This window comes from Callospermophilus lateralis, chromosome 9, assembly GCF_048772815.1.
Source record: "Callospermophilus lateralis isolate mCalLat2 chromosome 9, mCalLat2.hap1, whole genome shotgun sequence".
Taxonomy (NCBI): domain Eukaryota; kingdom Metazoa; phylum Chordata; class Mammalia; order Rodentia; family Sciuridae; genus Callospermophilus; species Callospermophilus lateralis.
Window position 1 is genome coordinate 58,083,377 of NC_135313.1, and position 19,822 is coordinate 58,103,198.

General features: G+C 39.2%; 1 protein-coding gene across 5 annotated transcripts in view; it reads right to left on the reverse strand.

Moving 5' to 3' along the window:
- Positions 1-19,822, reverse strand: part of Rapgef4 (Rap guanine nucleotide exchange factor 4) — a 214,962-nt gene that overhangs the window by 107,824 nt on the left and 87,316 nt on the right. For 3 of the 5 annotated variants that reach the window (XM_076866656.2, XM_076866655.2, XM_076866657.2), the window contains one exon: positions 16,233-16,252. In XM_076866656.2, coding sequence (XP_076722771.1) covers positions 16,233-16,252 — 20 coding nt within the window. Of the gene's footprint in view, positions 1-8,889; positions 8,967-16,232; positions 16,253-19,822 lie in introns of those variants that run through there. The other 2 variants (XM_076866658.2, XM_076866659.2) reach the window with 2 other exon arrangements.

The window sequence follows — 19,822 nt, forward strand, 5'->3', positions numbered from 1 at the left end:
CTGGGATTACATGTGTGCACCACTGCATTTGGCAATCTTACCACACTTTGAAGAAGGAGCTTGTGGAAATCTAATGACAACACAGAGAAGAACAAACTCTTGTTGAGAGCTACAGTTTAGTCAGAATGACACATGGCTTTTGCTTGAGGGAATGGTTGAAAGGTGACCCTGCTCTGGGATTAGGGCGGATCCTGCTGCCTAGGGTGCCCGCTACTTTGGAGTTCCCGTTGAGTTCTCGCGGGGGTTCTGAGAGAATTGGCTGCAGAGCCCGGTGGAGGCAGTGTATACCCGAAAAGTGTGTGTAGAGTGCCGGTGAGAGTTCGAGAATAAAGAGTTGCTGTTTGAACCTACAAGGCTGTGTGGCGGCTCCGTTATTTTGTGCCCAGACAGACTGTGGCAAACTCTGAAACTATGTAGTTCACATAACAGTTGTCCTCAGATTGAAAAAGCAACACAAACAAAAACTGGGGTAAAGGGCAAGACAAAGTGGTTTTCTTGCCGATTGTTGGGGTACAGGAAGCCATTCTTAGCTCATCTGAATGCTTTTAGGAAAGCTGAGTACTTGAAGTATATGATGAAGGACTAGAAGAGTTTGTGGATTCAACCTGTAAGAGACTATTTTGGGCTCAGTGAGGGATACAAACACACATATTTACTAAGTTCTGTATGCTAAGTACTTCTCATGAATTATTGAATTCCAGCAATGCTTTGATGAAGGAACTCTTTATTATTCTCATTTCACAGATGAGGAAACTGAGGCTAAAACCCTTTGCAGGGTCACATAGAACTAGTCCTAGGATATGAACCCTTTGGTTAACCACTACTCTGCACTGCCTACATTTCTAAGAAAAATGCCCTTGTCTGTCTTTCCTATGAAGTAAGGGGGACATCTAAAGAGGGCCAGTCTGCTCAAGTCACTTTTCTATTTAGACCCGTAAATGGCTCCTCATTCTTGGAACAAATCCAAACTCCTTAGCACTGGTTAAGGGCTTGAATAATCTCTCCCCTGCCTGCCTTTCCTGTGTCATCTGCCACCAACCAGCCTCTCCCTTGCTCCAGTTGCTCAGAATGCTTTTCTTTCTTTTTTTAAAAAAAAAATATTTATTTTTTAGTTGTAGTTGAACACAATAACTTTATTTTGTTTATTTATTTTTATGTGGTGCTGAGGATCGAACCCAGGGCCTTGCATGTGCTAAGCAAGTGCTCTACCGCTGAGCCATACCCCAGCCCTCAGAATACTTTTCTATCCTTCAAATATGCTGAAGATTTTTCTTTTGAAGATTTTGCCCAATCTGTTCCCTCCTGCCTAAAATATGCATTTCCTTCCCATCTTCCGACTTCCTCATCCAAGTCTCAGAAAAAATGTGCCTTCCGTAGAGACATCTGGGTCCTCTGATGTGCTTCTAGAACTGCACTGAGGTGGTCACTGGTTAGATGTGACCACTGAGCCCTCAAAATGTGGCAAATCTGAATTGAGATGTGCAATACACACTGGTGTTTCAAGATGAAGTATGAGAAAAAAAACATGTAAAATATATCAATAATAATGTTTTAGATTGATTACACGATAAAAGGAGAACCTTTCGGATATACTGAGTTAAGTCAATATTAAATTTAGTTCATCTTTCTTTTTACCTTTTTAAAGGTGACTACTAGAAAATATTAGATGATAAATGTGACTTGGATCATTTGTACTGAACAGAGCTGTTTTCGAGCATTTTGCATTTTCCTTTGTAGCCCACATTAGTTTTAATTATTTGTTCTCTTTCTTGCTTTAGGAAAAAAAAAAGAGACTGTAAGCTCTATGAGGGAGGACCACGCTTGCCTCATTGCCCCCGTTACCTCAGTGCTGAGAACAGCACCTGGCACAGTGTGGTTATATGGAGCTGATGAAAGAATAAAGGCTAATTAAAGGTGGGGATCAGTTGGAACTGGAACAGCAAAATATCTTTAGCAAAATATGTGAATGTACTCTTTTTAATTTTAATTTTTTTTTTTTAGTACTAGGGATTTAACCCATGGGTGCTTTACCACTGAGCTACATCTCTAGCCCTTTTTTAAGACATGCTCTCACTAAGTTGCTGAGAGTCTTGCTAAGTTGCTGAAGCTGGCCTCAAACTTTCAATCCTCCTGCCTCAGCCTCTCAATCTGTTGAGATTACAGGCACATACCACCACGCCTGTTTGAATGTGCCTTTTAATCTTGACGTTAGCAAGAAATAATATGAATCTGAACTAAGAGAATATTAAAACATATACCAAAAGTTTTTGAGATCTGTTATAATAAGATTATAATTTTGAGGTCTAAACTACCATACAACTAAATATGTAGATCAAATAAATCCCAATTAAAGTCCTAGCAAGGGGCTGTGGTTGTAGCTCAGTGGTAGAGGGCTTGCCTTGCATGTGTGAGGCACTGGGTTCGATTCTTAGCACTATATAAAAATAAATAAATAAAATAGAGGTATTTTTTCCATTTCCAACAAAAAATTAAAAAAATATATTTTAAGTCCTAGTAAACTATTTTGTAAATATTAACAAACTGATTCTATAATTTACAAAAAGAACCTAACATAAGTGAGATGTCTTGGAAAGAGTCTAAAGGATACATATTACCCAATTTCAAGACTCATAATAAAGCTGCCCTACATAAGACAGTCAAGTATTGGTTGAAGAACAGACATTTAGATAATGAAGCAGAATAGAGAGCCCAGAAATACGCCCACAGAAGTATAGTCAACTGATTTTTCACAAATAAGAAAAGACAATTCAATGGAGAAAGATTTGTCTTTTCAACAAACAGAACTGCAAATATTGAAGTCTATACACCAAAAAACAAACAAACAAACAAAAACCCTGAAAATAGACCTTGCACTTGTCTGTCTCTCAATCTCCCTCCTCCAACAAACACATATCTCTTGACCCCCAAATTTATCATAGATCTAAATATAAAACACAAAACTATAAAATGTCTAGAAGAAAATATAGGAGAAAATTTAAGTGTTCTTTGCTTAGGTGATAAATTCTTTGATACAGCACCCAAAGTATGATCCATGAAAGAAAAAATGGATGGCAGATAATATGAAACAAATTTCTCACTATTGGAGTGAGAGGTTACAGAAAAGTAAGGGGGCAGGGCTAGAATATTCTACCGGTCATGGATTCAAGTTGGAGGAATCAGTATGAACTCAAGCTTAGCTAAATATAAACACAACTGGGTATATAAACAAATGTAGTCATGTGCTACATAATGCACATTTATGTTCTTCATTATATTATGGTCACCTACAATGACATTACCAAATGACATGGTAGCCCTTTGAGTTAAAATACGATCTATGAGGTCCGAACAATAATGAAAGTACCTAACAATATGTTTCTCAGAACATATGCCCGCCACTGAGTGACACGTGACTACTTTTAAGGTATGTGTGTATACACACGTTAATATATGCACATAGACAGCCTTGCTCTATCAGCTGAGAGGGTTCAGACATCTCAGTAGCAAAAAGCACAGCTGGCACCCAGGTCTTGGATTCTAACCAGTCTTCAATAAAAGGAACCAAAATTCCTGATTATAAGAGCAGTACAAAGGATACACAAGCATTTACTTGCTTCAGAAGTCAGACAGTGCCCCAAACAAAACAAAATTCAGCGATGGGGTTTGTTAAAGGAACACAGGAATCAACTGGAAGAGCTCCTCATGGCCAAAGTTAGAACAATCCAACCAATGAAATAAATATAATAGGATTGGATTATAACCCAAAGTATAAAATAAATATCCACAAGTGCACAGGGATCTCCATAAATGACTGAATAAATGGATCAAAATGGGAGAAAAGACCATCTCTAATGAAGAAGATTCCCACATGATTTTTGTAGCTTTTCTGCTATCAAGGAGCTGAGCACAACTCCCCAGTCCTTCAGGATGGGCTGTGCATAGTGACAATGACTTCCTCCCAAGAGTTCCATATGAAAAGAGGACAGGGATGAGGATAAGGACTTTACAGTGAAGAAATTTGCCAAACTCTGCCTTAACAGGCAGTCCAAGCCAACATCAACAGAGAGGTTATACTGACAGCATATATTCTTGATATGATGAGCCAGAAATGGAAGATCTCTGTAGTATCCCCACTCAAAATCCATAAACCAAGTCTAATCTTGAGGAAAACATCAGACAAATCCCTACTGAGGCACAGCCAACAAACCCCTGACAAGTAAATCTCAAAAATGTCCACGAAACCGTAAGCCAAAAGTTGGTCAAAAAAAAAAAAAAAAAGCATGACTACTCCATGTCATGTGATGTCCTGGGACAGGAAAAGGACATGAGGTAGAAACGAAGGAAATCTGACCGCACTGTGGACTTTAGTCAGTGACTGTGTATCCGTGTGGGTTCATTTAAAAACGTTGAAAGGAAAAACCTGCCAACTGAAATTCCCTGATCAGCGAAAATATCCTTCAAGGTAAATGAAGATGAAGCAAAGATGTTCTCAGATGAAGGAAACGGTAGGAGAATTTGGAGGCAGCACACCTGCTCTACCAGAATTTCTAAAGGAAGTTCTTCAGACAGAAAGGAAATGATAGCAGAGGGAAACTTTAAACATCAGGACTAAAGGAAGAACAACAGCAATGTAACCAAAAATAACCCTAGAAATGGAACAGGGATGGTGTGAAGACGAACTTCGACAAGATATATTTTAAAAAATCACTGCAGCAGAAATTCATTCCCCAACATGATCAAGACAATATTAACTACTTTTTAAAAAGTCTTTAGGACAACTTAATTTTAAAAAAAATAGTATCTATAACTATATATACAGTATGAACTAAATTGTCTCTATAGGTTATGTTTATTTCTATATGTTGAACACATAAAAATACAAAGCTCCGGGTGGCCGCATATATAGGAGATTTTAAATACTTTTATGTTTCCAAATATTCAACATAAGCAGTGTGCTATTTATGATCAGGAAAAGATAACCATTATATTTAAAAATGCACTGTCTTGCTAGACTTCCTTTTAGACTCTTGGCAAAACACTTCCTTTAGGCACACACTGTATACTTCAATGACTCATCTGAATGTAAAATTGGCTCACAGATTTTTAACAACTTAAAATCAAATAGATGGTAAGGAAAATTCCTGTAATATTCTAGGAAAAATGGGATTGCTTATGTCATACATTGTTTCAATACCTGCATGCAAGTAGCTTGAAAGACTTAATGACATCAAATCTTGTTAATCTCTATAAAGTACATGTTAAGAAGACAGTGAAAAAAGAAATTATGATTCTGATTGTGTGGAATGCATTGGAATTTCTAAAGCACAAAGCTTATTGCAATCAAAGCTGCTGCAAAATGTGATGTCAACACATTCTAAGTGCTTCTGTCCAAATCTTCATGAGCAAGGGAAGAAGACTAACCCCAAATGAGATGCTGATTGCATTATGATGTTCTGAGTATACTGGACGATGGAGACTGTTTTTTTAGTAGTCAGCTAAATGCACATTACTGAGGAGGAGCAGTGAACAGCGACTCTTTCTGATATTCCTTCTTCTGGTCACATATCCCTTGTATGTGGACCTGAGTCTATTCATCCACAGTGGCTCAGAGTCCAGCCAGAGGGGTCACATGACCCTCACTAGACCAGAGTCCCTGCCTGAGATTTTCCCACACAGTAGCTACTGGGGAAAACCCAGGAATGTTGGTGGCCCTGTCTGTCTAGGCTTATGGAGAAGCAGCAAGAGTTAGAGTCTTTGGTTCCCGTTAGCCTAATACCAGCCCCACATCTGCTTGTCCTAGGGACTGGAGAGATTGGTCCCCAACTGCTTTTTTTTTTTTTTAAATACCTTTATTTATCTTTTTGTGGTGCTGAGGATTGAGCCCAATGCAGATGCTCTACCACTGAGCTACAGCCCCAGCCCCTCTTGTTTGTTTTTGAGGTGGCTTGATACAGGTTCTGCAACCCATACCTCAATGTCTGGAGATATACAGTAACTTAGTCACTCTATATTCTTTTGAAAAGAGAATGTTGGGAGATGAATAATAAGTCATGCTTTCTTCAGAAGTCCTCTAGGCTGTAAGTGATGTGGCTCTTTTAGGATAGTTTAGCATTTTTATTCTTAATTCCAATCTCTCTCAGTACTACGCTCTGATACAATTACCCCTTTACCTATCTCTTTTTCCCATTAGGCCATTTGTTCTTCGAAGGCAAAAATGTATTTCACTGGACTTTGCATCTCTAGGGCCAAAGTACAGAGGCTGTGCAGCTTAACGTAGGCACTTAATACACGTTAGTTAATTTTAAAAAGATTAAATAAAATACGGTCATTTTCCCTACCATTGCAGCATTACCTCACTTCTTCAAACTTTATTAATTGGAAATTTGTGACTAGGTAAGAAAAATTAATTTATTTAAGAAAAAAGTGGTCATTAACCCATTAACTAGTGTTAGAAACTGTACAGAGAATGATTAAACTAATTAAGAAAATAAATTGTTTCAAGCAGGCCACCACCATTTAAAATCACCGATTCATATAGAAATAATTTGTGGGCTAAGTTACAAATAACATCGTTTACCTATTCATTAAATTAGGTCCCTGAGGATGTCTATTAAGTAACGCTTTGATAGCTTGGCTCATTTACTATTTGGACTTGAAATATTCCATAAATCAACCTTTATTAATTTGAAAGGTGACACCTTCAGCTACATGCAAGGTTTACTTACAAATATAAGTTTTCTTATAGTCCACAAAAGATAACAGAGGGCTGAAACAAACTCGATAAAATTCTTGCTGATTTCTGTCTCATTATCCATTTGTTTTAGACACATTTAGTCTCATTCATACCCCAGGCAAATGCTGCTAGGTTCAAATCCCCAACATCTATCACATCTTCACTCTCTAATCTAAGGCCTGCCACTGTAGCTATTGATTGGACCTAGGTACAGTGTCAGAATCTAATCACACTCATTTCTAGATACTGTCTAGCACAGGGGCTTCAATCTTGGTCTCTCTAACCTCAGCCTTCCCTTTCTTAGTTGATGGCAACAGAATCCTTCCATGTGTTCAGGCCCCAAACCTGGAAGTCACCTTTAGGCCTTTCTCTCTCACCTCAAATTTCAACCACTAGAAAATTCTATGGATGCTATCTTTAAATCCATCCTGAAGGCAAAGCTCCATATCCTCCACTGCCACTCTACCTTCCTCACCTCCAGCTCTCCGTGAGGTGTCACCCAGCTCCCTAGGAGTCAATGAATCAAGTCACACTACTGCTTAAAATTATTTACGTTCCCATCTGCTGATGTGAATGAATTTTCCTAGTGCTTACAAACATAAGATCCAAGAAGAGAAACAGAACTGGTGTGAAGCTCCTATTTCATTTAGCTATACTCATTCATTTTTTAAAAAAATATATTTTTTTGTTGTAGATGGACACTATATTTTTATTTTATTTATTTATTTTTATGTGGTGCTGAGGGTCAAACCCAATGCCTTGCTTGTGCTAGGCAAGCACTCTACCACTAAGCTACAATCCCAGCCCCTATAATCATTCACTTTTGAAAAAACATTTATTTTTTTGGTTGTAGGTGGACACAATACCTTTATTTTATTTTTATGTGGTTCTGAGGATCGAACCCAGTGGCTCATGCATGTTAGGCAAGTGCTCTACCTCTGATCCACAACCCTAGCCCTTACTTTTTAAAAAGCACCCACCAACTCACTTTGTGATGCATTTCCAATGATAATTTACTTCAACATTGAATAATTATTTATAGAGATTTATAAAATAGAACTAATCATATACAACTTCTCACTATTATAATTCAATACAGTAGAAAAATTGTAAGAAAGACTTAAGGTTACCAGAAATTTTAAAACACTAAGATTTACACGTATACATGTTTTTGAACATGTTAAATACAAGAGTAATTCATAAGAGATTTTTCAATCATAAAAATACACTATGACACAGAGCTACCATAATAATCCTGGATAGCTCACATTTTGACAGTAAACATAAATGAAAAATAACCCTCAATTTTATTTAAGATACTGTTACATCTGGGTCTTTGTTACTGTAGCTGAAGCTGCATTTAAATGAATATATTGATGCAATGAAAAAGTTCTCTGGCCTGAAAAAAATACATTATAATAGGATTAATTTATGGGGTAAACAATGGGAATATAATTTAAAGGAGAAAAATAATAGAATGTTGTCAACTATTAAAGAGCTTGTTTATATATTTTCAAATGGTCAATAACAAATTATTTTTCACAATGGCTAACTCTGGTCTAATATGGAGTAAGCACTCTAAAAAATTTTCCTGATTAATAGACTCCTTGGGAATGTTTGTTTGACTTGCAGAATTGAAGCTCGATCTCTCTCTATGGATTTGCAGAGCAGGCTGCCCTGTTTGGGAAAGTCAAGTATCAACAATGTTACAGAGGTGGGCTGTCTATATGCACATGTGGATGGATGGAGAGATGGAGGAATTGGAGTTTCCCAAGCCACAGGCAACTTATAATAGAAAATAACAGTTATGTTTATATTTTTACTTCATTCACACATCTTGTGCTCTGTAACTAAAACTTCACGTTAAACATGAAGAAACACCAGAATGACCACCAGAGGGAGCTCACGTGTTTTTTGAATACAATAAACACCAAAGTAAAAAAAAAAAAAAAAGAAGAAAGAAAACAAAATATAAAGCTGAAAAGTAGAGAGCAGGGGCATTACCTGTTTCAGTCCTTTAAAATAATTTCCTGTTGAATGATAGGACTATTTTTGCATTTATGTTACAAATTCCTTTACTCAGCAGTGGTACACTGCAATGCTTTGACACATAAAAGGAGAAGTAACTAAACATAATATTTAAAAAATTCACATACCCTAAAGCAAGAAGGTCCAGGGGGAACTGCTGTGATAGCATCCATGATTGTCCGCTGTGCCCCAACAGGCCAGGTGCCTTCCCTGCTTATCTTAATGTTCCTGCTCTCCCTCTCTATTCTGGTCCATCTTTGTGGTTAACTTTGGGGGAAGGTTTGGGTGTGGCTTCCTCACTTTGTCTGGGATCCAGCTATCAAATTACATACAGCATTTGGTGTGACTTGGGATTTTTTTTTTCATCCTCCTGTCTGAGCCAAGTTTTGAGGGCATTAAGAAGAATGACTTTCCATTTGTCATCCTGAACTCTTTCTAGAACTCAGACCAAGTCCTAAAAGGATGCAAGAGGACCTGTATAAGCTTATCCATAACCAATCTTCAGGTCCCACAGTATTCCCCTGCAAACTAGAAAAGTGTCCTGGGACTGAGGTCACATAGGCAAGGGTGGAATCTTGTTTAGAATTAAGCTCCAGGGAAGCCCAATACAATGCCTCATATTTGAGAAAGTGCCAAGTTCTGGAATTTTCCCCATGCTTTATCTTATTAGTCCTTTTCTTAAGGTAAATCAGGGGTCACCATCTTACAGATGAGGAAACTGAAGCTCAGAGAGGTGAATGACTTGTTCAGTGTCTCTGGCTGCAAAACGTCAGGGGCACAAACTCTGATGAACACACACTTCCAGGGACATGAACCATTAACAGTGAATGAATATTGAATCAGTCATACTCATGTCTTCCGAGATAGAAAATTATTGTCTTCCTTTTCCTTCAATGAGTGAAAAGCATGACAGAAATGAATTCAATGACTTAGCACTTGTTTTACCCAGTATTTTCATGACATGTTTTCCTAAGTTTCTTTTCATGTCTGGATGGGGTTATTTTATAATGTATGCAAATAAATTAGCACAAACAAATTGAATTCTACAGGGTTATGTCCCCAGCAGAATGCTGCTAGATTTAACATGCTTATTAATGCTTTGGATATAGAATCAGAAGCATTCTTATCAAATTTAACAATGACACCCAATTGGGTGGAGGTGGCTGACAGTTACAAAAACTGGATTGAAATTTAAAATGACCTTGACAAACAAGGAAAGGGAAAAGGTCAAAATTCAATAGGAAGCTTTGCAAAGTAATTCAAAGGAGAACAACAAAAATGAGAGAGAATTGACTGAGCAATTATAATAGAAAAGGAGCTGGAGGTCAGAGTGAACAATAGGCTTCAAAGGCATCAGCAATCTAGTTCTGTCATTTAAAAAAAAAAGAAGGCATGATTTTGGGAAGTACAAATAGGGGAAAATTCAAGCTAATTGCCCCTCTGGATCCAAAACAGATAAAGCTTTGGGAAGGAGGAGAAAAAAAAAAGAGCCTCTCAAACTGACTGCACCTTGGAAGCTAGGTTTTGATAACTTTGAAAAGGATCCTTAGAAAGAGTGCTGAAAACAGTTTTTGATTTAGATCTGACAAAATTAGTCTCAAAAAGTGGAAGTTCCGGTACTCTGCTCCTTTGTTCATGCAATGTCCTCGGCCTAGCCCATCCTTTCCCTTCCACCTGGGTAACACCCACGTTGTTATCACACAGTCCACAAGCACTTCTCAGTGAGCAGCCCTGGGCCCCTCCACTCGCATGTGCACACGGCACAGCGCCAGTCTGTCCACAGTGAGGACACTGGAGCTAGCACTGGGTGCGCCGGCTCTTTAGCGCCCCCTACGGCTGACACTATTGCTATCCTCATTCTTTAGGAGACACGCGGGGCGAGCGACTGTTCAAGTTCACGTCTTAGTAATGGGCAGAGCTGGGGCTGCAACTGCAAGTTGAGGAGCTCCCAAGGCCTCGCCTGGGGCCACGCGATGGTCTGGCTGCTCACCCATAAAATCTCACTGCACGTGTTTGTTCATGGTTCACCGCCACTGATGGACCGCCACTCCCTGAAGAAAGGTGCTTTGCTTATTTATTTTCATAGTCCAATTCAGAGCCCGGGATCGATCAACAAATCTGGTTATAAATTAAAGGTTTTCAAACAAGTGGATGATATATTCTATTGGTATTTCTGAGTAAGTTTTTGATTGAAGAAAAATAGAAAATAGAACTACACTGAAGTGAAGATTTAAATATTTATTTTAAAAAATGCAATAAGGATTCTAAACAATTCTGAACCATATCACTCAAGATGATTTGGAAATTTTTTTTTCTGGAAATTTTAAAGAATGTAAATAGTTATATATGCATTTATACAGGCATGAATTTTCATATGTGCCTTTATATAGAATATCTGTATGTGTGCATATATGTACATTTATCCATCTGTCACCTATCTTCAATGTAATTTTACCTAAAGGTAATGACTACAGAATATTTTAATATTTGTGGACTCAGGGGAGCCTGTCTGACAGAGAATTGTTATTAGAAAAGAATTCAAATCCTAAATGACATGACAACACTAGATTAATTTATCCAATCTGAGAACACTACAATTTTGTCTCCTAACCATAAGACATATTTGCAAATAATTTGGTCTCAATTTCTCAAAACAGAAATGATAAAAACTCAAATACATCAAACATAAACGATACTATATATTTTATCCTCAGTTAATTGAGATAACATGCCAGCAGCCCAGAGTAACTGGTGATGAAGATAATTGCCTTCAGGACAGGAGAAAATGTTTCTGAAGACAGCCATGCACTCTCCCACAACTTTGGAATCAGCAGTACAGTGTTTTACCATCAACATGACATCATGTCCATCACTCCCTGCCAATCGGGGAACTGATTCTCAGCAGCAGAGCTGATATCCAGCAGCCTCATCTCAAGGCTGGGCCACTGATTAAAATGAGAGCAGGGAGGAGCTGCTGGCTACAGCGATGGGAGAAATCTCAAGTCTTTTATTATTATTATCATTATTCACCATCAAACACGATTCTCCCTGGCTTCTCTGTGATCTTTCACCCATGCCAAATTCTGATCACTGAAAAAACTGAGAGAACGTATTCAAAGCAGGGTTAAACAGCATAACTCGGTTACATGCCCAGAAAATCACCAGTATAGTAGCAGCAGCACAAGAAAGTTCTATTTCAGAAAAAGACATTTAGAAACTGTAAAGATAGGAAACCTAGAAACATTAAAAAAATCAAATGTAGTTCATAATATTGTAAAAATAATTCTAAAATATAACAATGATCCACCACCCCAATATTACACATTTTCACCAAGCAAACTCACAGTAAGCAGGTCCTGTGTGTGACGTGGAGAACATTCAGAGGCAACGAACACCTGGTCTAACTGACAGATTTTACAGTATTCCCTCCATTGACTACTTCCTATCTAGATGAGTGGCAACTACACATCATCTTAAAAACTCAATCAAACTTAAAAACTGCAGAAACTAGAGAGAGATGGTGCAGTCGGCTTTTAAAACAGACTAGAGGAATGGAAAGAAGAAAAGGAAAGAAATTCAGCAAGGACATTTTGCCCCATAAATTGCATAACTCACGAAGACAAAAACAAACATTTCCTCAGAGACTGGAGAGCCGAGGCTGTCCTTGGTACCTTGGGCATGAAGTCAGTGGCATTTTCAGGCTGAGAGAGGGGACAAGGGCAGGGGGAGGGGCAGAGAAGTCTTGGCTCATTGGGCCACACCCTCTAATTGGCCAGCTCAAGAAATTTGTATTTACACACTACACAAGTCACAGGATCTGGCAGCAGCAAGGCTAAATCTAATCTTCACTTGGGTGATAAGCAATTTGTCCTTCAAAATCAGAACAGGCAGGCTCAGGAGTTTCTAAGACTTTTACATTTTGTTATTTCACTCTCCTATTAAGCTTCTTAGTCTGGGTCAGTTACACCTGTGCTTCAGAATGGTGCTGGGCTAGTTATATCATTCAGTTCTCAGACAGAGGAAAACAGCTGTCCAGGGTAAACCTTGAACTCCAGCCAAGAATCTTCATTCGGTCTGCACCTGTAGCAGTCCTTTTTTTAAACTGGGTTTTAAAACTGTGTTCTGCAGAAAACTGTTAGTTTGAATTTAGCTGGTGTTCTGAAGCTGGGGTTGAAGGGTTTTTACCAGGTTCTATGTCATTATCTGAGTTCTTTATGTTTTAAATTTGTAGGAGGCAAATTTAAATGTCCTTTTTCTTCATCTGACCCACAATCACAGTCATAGCTCATACACAGTGGTCAAAACAGATGTTAGCACCCAATAGGAGGACAATATTCTGATTGGTTTTCTCTAACCTTGAAAAAGAGCAGCAATAAATAAAAATGTTATTATATTCCCTAAACATTCCTAAAATTCTTAATCATTGCTTGCTTATAATTCTGTCTCTCTCTCCTTCATGAGACTTTTCACAGTGTAAACTATTTCCTTACAGTTTCCATTTAAAACTTTAGATCTTTATAATAATTTCTAAAAAACTACTCTTCCTATAAATGACTTGTGATTTTTAAAGGCTTGAGAAATTCCTGCTTAAAAATCATCTTAAAATGAGATCTGCCAAACACTTTGAAAGGATCCACTCAGACTTGCTCATTCCTAATTGCTCCCCTGAAATCTTCCAGCATGTGGGAAACACTGAGTTCTGAAGGGATCCTGCTTCATCCTGGGAGAGTACTCTTCAGCCATTAGCAAGAAACCAATCATACCATCATGCTATCCATACCAAAATTGACTAAAAAATGAGGACCTCAAGTGGTCCTTTAGGAAAAAAGATGTTTATAAGTGGGATTATTTCATAAACGTCCCCTGGCCCTGAGTCTCTTCTCTGGCTCCTTCCACAACAAAGATGAAAAACATAACCTTCTAAAATGACAAAACCCTGCAGCAGTTACCCTCTCAAGGACTGAGCCCAATAAACAACAAATTTTACATAAGTAGTCAAAAATCAAACTCACTCTTTCAAAGGGCAACTATAATATTCACCTATAAAACTTGTAATTGTGGTTTTTAAATTCAGTGTTAAACATGGTCAGCAGGCTTTGGCACATACAAAAGAAGGGAAAAAATACAACTTAAAAAATACATCAAAGAGAATAATTTAACAAAACCAATATCCCCCAAACAACCACAGCCCTATAGAAATTGTCTACTTGCATTACTGGCTCCATGGTTATTTTTCAAGTATTTTTCAGATGCCAGTGGCCTGTGTCATTCGATGTTAAATGATGCCCCTATTAGTTTAGAAATCAGACAAAATAATCCAGCGAGTAACTGCCAGCCCATTTGTTTCTACACACGTACAATTGATTTGTTCTTTTTTTAAAAATTTTTTTTAGTTTTCAATGGATCTTTTCTTTAATTAATTACTTAATTGATACATATGCAGTGCTGAGGATCAAACCTAGGGCCTTACACATGCCAGGCAAGCACTCTACCACCAAGTCACAACTCTGTCCCAAAGAAAGTTCCTTTTATGCAAGGTAAGGCAGAGTCTATAAACAGAACATAGTTGGCAAGATAGTTCAAAACATCACACATTGGTGTCTGCATGTTTGATTAAAAGTTAACCATGGTGATGAACAAACCCATAGAAGAAGCTAGAAAGGAGAAGGCACTCTTTCCCCAAAGAATCTGTTTGGACATTGAAACAATTGTCTAAGTGCTTTTATTCCAGTCCGCAGGCTCATGACTGTTATTTAGAAGCACAAGGGGAATATTGCTCGGCATGCAGTTAAAGAAGGCAGAGGATAAAAGAAATCATCATAACACGACTTGTCCCTTGTAAAGGAAAAATTTTCAATTAACACCACTCTAAGGCTCTCAGGTTTCTTTTTATCTTTCTGGAACTTCAGCTGTACTCATGAATGTCTTTCATCTCATTTGCTTTACTTGACTGATAGCACTGGAGAGCTTTCCAAATAGCATGTGGTATCCTTACATCTCCTGGATTCGCTAATAAGGAATAAGTGTGCTTCTCTTGGGTTGCTGGAGAATGTGACCTAGAATAGCCCAAACAAATACAAATAAACACATACTGCTACGCTTACTGGGCCACAGCCTGGTCTGTGCTCCGAACTGTTCAGAGCAACATGTTAATAACTCATTGTATCTGATGTCTGCAAACTTCAAATTCCTGTTTGGTCATGAGGTGAGCACATGATAACAGCTGTTAGGCCCTCTGCTTAGAGTTTCGCTTCTGTCATCCCACTGCGGGGGGCCAACAGAAAGGTCAATGAGAGCCTGAGAGGGATGGAGTTTCCTTTTGAAGCTTAGGACATTTTCACCCTCCCAGAGCTTAGACATTCTTCTTGTGTTCCCCACATCACTGGTAGTCCCTTGATGAGGAAGGACAAGGCCCTTTTTATCATCTTGGTTTGGCTAAATGATCTGTGTGCTATTTGGTGTAGCAGAGATGCGGGGGCATCCATGTCCAAAATGGCGGCAGGCAGTTAGTTACTTTAGGCTGTAAGGTCTGTTGCTTTAGAATCTTCACGATTCTGCTTCTCTACAGCTTTACTCAACACACAAAGATACTTTTTAACAGTAAAAGATCAAAGGCAGGATTCCTCCAAGAAAAGTATTTTAAGGAGAGCCATAAAAAGCAAAAGGGACAGTTACTTTACAAAGGGTAAAACATTTTTCACAGAAGAAAAGATAGCTAGAAAAATGATATGAGGCTTGAGAAAATACTAATTACAATAAGAATCCTAACATTTGTGGAGTTCTATTGTTCTTACTCTATGCTTTCCACAGATTATCTCATTCAATATACATAAAGGCCTTTTTAGGTAATTTGGAGTCTAGGTAATAGAATTAATATTACTGTTATTTACATGCAAAGATGTACCATTAAACTACTACCATTGGTACTGTTTGCTAGCGGGAGTCTTGTCCCAAATCTTTCTTATCTGCTTTCCCCAAAACAAGTAGTAATTAGTTAGTAGTTAATTATTTTCAGTTTCTAAAGAGAAATGTTGACTTCACTATATTTAGATATGACCAGGCAAATTTATCAACTCACCATGAATTTCTTACTAAGGAAAAGCAAATCATATTCTACCTGGTGTTAAACTAATGATCTATTCTACTGACATGTATGCATTGTGGGAAAAAGACAACACTTAGCAATTGTACCATTTGCCCCTAGAATAACCTCTCTTCAGACTAAATCTCAGGGACATGTGATGACCAGGTCAAAAGCATCACCCTTGATATTTTAAAGTGACTCACCAAAGATATCAAAATAAGATTAGAAAAATATTTATTGTTCTGTTGACTGTAGATCAAAAGCTTTTTTTTTTTTTTTTTTTTTTTTTTTTTTTTTTGCTGGTAGAGTCACCATGGTTTTTTTTTATTTTTTGTTTTTTTACCTCATGACAGTTTTTAGAAGTAGGCAGAGAGAAGAGCTACTCACGTTCTCCTTGTCAGGAATCCCTAGAGGAAAAAAAAGAGACAGATAGAAGCCATAAATTGTCTGATCAACCTGTACAATGAAACTGAAATCCTTTGCTGAACAAAGACAAATAACATTTTGGTGTTTTCCATAAAATCTGCTGGTTAGGAAAACAGCAGCATCGATAAAAATTTATAACCAATAAATCAATGAATCAGGAGCAGGGCTATGTGTCCAGGCAACAAAATCCACACTTATTTCAGTTCTCTCCCATATACTTTATTTTTCCAGAGGCAAAAATCCATCCTTGATTCATTCACATCATATAAGTAACTAATTCCACTGACTCAGCACCAGAGCACTCCTAGCCGTGGACAGGTGCGCCAGCCCTTCGGTTGCATCTAATGCATTTTTACATCATAAACCATCTCACCCTGCTCCAGTGATTTGAATCTGGTGGCAACTAGGACATAAAAACCACTGGTACACAACTTCCATTTTGAGCAAAGAAACCTTCTGCTTCTTCCAAATCAGGCCTGAGTGTGGCAGTGACTCTGTCCGGGGTATCTCAGTTATTTTTAGTTAGCTAAAAAGTGAACTTTTCATTGATTTACTCATCCATTTATAAACATTTCATGGGCATCTACAACAGGTAGGCCCTATCCTTTTTTACCTCCTTTGGGGCTGCTACCCTGATAGATGTGGTGATAATGGCCACATTGGAAGGTCCCAGAGTCAGCAGAGCTTAATGCACCCAGTACAGTGGGCACAAGTGGGTCTCATATTGAGGAAGAAGAAGCATGGGTGGTTTCCATGTGTGGCTTGCTCCTCATTTCAAACCAAGGAAGCAGTGTATGGTGGTTTGCATTGTAAAAATAGTGGACATTCTGAGCAAATAGGACATTCTTTGTCTTACACAAGAGACCACACAAAATTTACGACATTGGTATTAACAGAACTGAGTGCCCACCCTAATGGGCACCATGCAAAAAGGCTAGGTGGGGAAGCTTTGTCCTCCAAACTAGGATAGTCTCAGGGCAAACATCTCAGGCAGGAAGCAGGGGACAAAGACAGCTGTCCCCTGAAATGGACAATATTAATGGGAATATTGGTCATTACTTCCCAGATCTGTTAGAAGGAGTGAGGGTGAGCTGATGTCAGTACCCTGCACCATCTCAAAGCCATCCATCCATGTGGCAATCCCACAACCACTTGATAGAATGACATTCGACTGCTTAAGGGGATACAAAAGCTTATTTTCTAGGACATTCAAGAAAATAAAGACACAGTTGCACAAATCACCATATCAGAGCTGCTGGAAAGGGGTATGTGTAGGGAAATAATACTGACCAAGTGGCCTGAGACCATGCAAGAGCTTGAAAGTTGAACAAAGGCATTAATAGTGTTGGAATTCAAACTTCCATGGACAATGAACAATCATTGAAAGGTCTGGGGGAACAGAATGATAAGATCAAGAGAAATGAGGGAAGGAGATTATTCAAAAAGAACAGATATTTAAGACACTAGCAGCAGGTGCAATGGCATGGGCCTTGATTGGAGTCCAGTTTGAGTAATCAGCAATAAAGATATGCAGTTCTGGAAATTTGATCGTGAACTTAATAGTGGATGTTGTTAAAGAAAATCATGCCAGTGATTAGATGTCAGAGTGGTGGTATGCTTACACATGGAAGAAGCTTTTTAAAAATGCCTGTGGAAGTATTGGGGCAAAATATGCATAGATGATTAAAGGAAGGAAGTCTGGCAAAATATTAACATTAAACTACATGTTAATTTATTAATATTTATTAAATTAAATCAAAGTGATGAAAATAAGGGTGTTAACTATATTATTCTTTTTACTTTCTATGTTTGAAATGTTTTTATAATAAAAAGTAAAAAAAAAAAAAAGATTTTTATGGAAATCAGATAGACGGTAAACCAAGGGTAAAATACTCAGAGCCAGTCAGCTCATTTCTGCTCTTGAGTTAAGAGTGACAAGGCCTCAGCCAGGTGGCTGCAGGGGGAAAAGAAAGTCAAGGGCATGAAGACTGCAGAGGAAGGGATAAGGGGGGATACCGTGTGGCCTCCGTGGGTGGGGAGAGAAAGGAGGAACCCAAATGGCTGAGGGTCAGAGCGTGGACTGGGAGGAGGACAGAGAAAGGACTGGTGGTGGGCTTTGGGGAGAAGGATGGTCTTATGGAAATCAGTCTGTGTTCCCTACTCCACATTTTTTGAGGTTATGAGGCCAGCAGGACATACAGGTAGAAAGGGAGGCTGTGGTTCCTGGAAAGTTAGGCCTCCCAGCGATGGGGAAAATGGAGATGCTGGTTGAGGAAGTCTGTACCAGTCACAGGGAAGACAGGATGGCTAAGGAGAAAACAAAGAAAAAAGCAGCCAAGGCCAGATTCTTGGGTAATAGCTAAACTTTGGGAGAAGGGGAAGAAGTAACTGTGAAAGAGGCAAAAATGCAAGAGACAGATGAGGAAACCAGGACATTGCAGAGGAGCCCGAGGAGCTCAGGGAGAATGGAGGGGAGAGCTACTGAAGTCAGTAGGATTGGGGAGTGGGAGCAACTGGATCTTTTATGAGTTGGTTACTGGTAACTCTGGAGTGGTGCATTCAAGAGGCTGGGACAGAAGCCAGAGTCTGAGGGTTAATGAGTGACAAAGGGAAGAGGTACTGGCTGCCACCATGTGGATGCTCATCCTAGGCCTGGCACCCTTCCACACACTTGACACAGTTTCATTCATTTAATTCTCACGACCATCCTGTGAAGAAACCAAGGCACAGAGAATCTGAGTGTCTAGTCCGGGTCACACCGCTAGGAGGAGGCACTGCTGAAATTTCATGCCAAGCACTCCTCTTGAGCCAGTTATCCTCAGCTCAGCCAGGACCGAGAAAAACCAGCACGGGAGGAAAGGAAAGAAAGACTGCCCCACCCTGCCTGCCATCCCTCTGATGGAGGGAGAGAAGCAGAGGGCTCACCCAGAGCGGGGAAACAGGAGCGGGCAGGTGAAGCAGCTCCCCAGAGATGCCTCCCGTCAAGAGGGAAGAGGGGTCCCTGCAGAGAGTGACAAAGGAGTGAGGGCAGAAATTCAAGGACCAGCAAGAGGGTATGAAGGGCGATTCCATGCTCCTAAATCGCTTGGATTGGAACCCCTGCACACTCATCACTGTGTCTGGTGGTCAAAGTACCACAGTTCAAACACTCCAGTACTTGGTGCCTTGTTACACACACACACACACACACACACACAGCCTAAGGAGACACACAGGTACATGGAGAGACTCCCAGTGACAGCAGTAACAGAGCTACACAGAGGCTTCCAGCATACATGAAGACACACAGACTGAGGGGACAGGGGATTTCTTGGAGTCTGTGGGCACCCGCCAGCAAAGAGAATCACACAGAAAAACTTCCTTTCTTTTACCATCAGCCAGAAACTAGTCTCTTGCAAAAGGCCTGTTTTTAGCCATCTGCACTTCACGTGTGGACCATGCCACTTGGTCATGCATAGACTTGGAGAAACGAGCACCACAGTTAACCTGCCCATCACTTTCCGTGGTCACCCTCGTGGTGCTTGGAGGAGCACCCAGTGTCTATCAGGGGC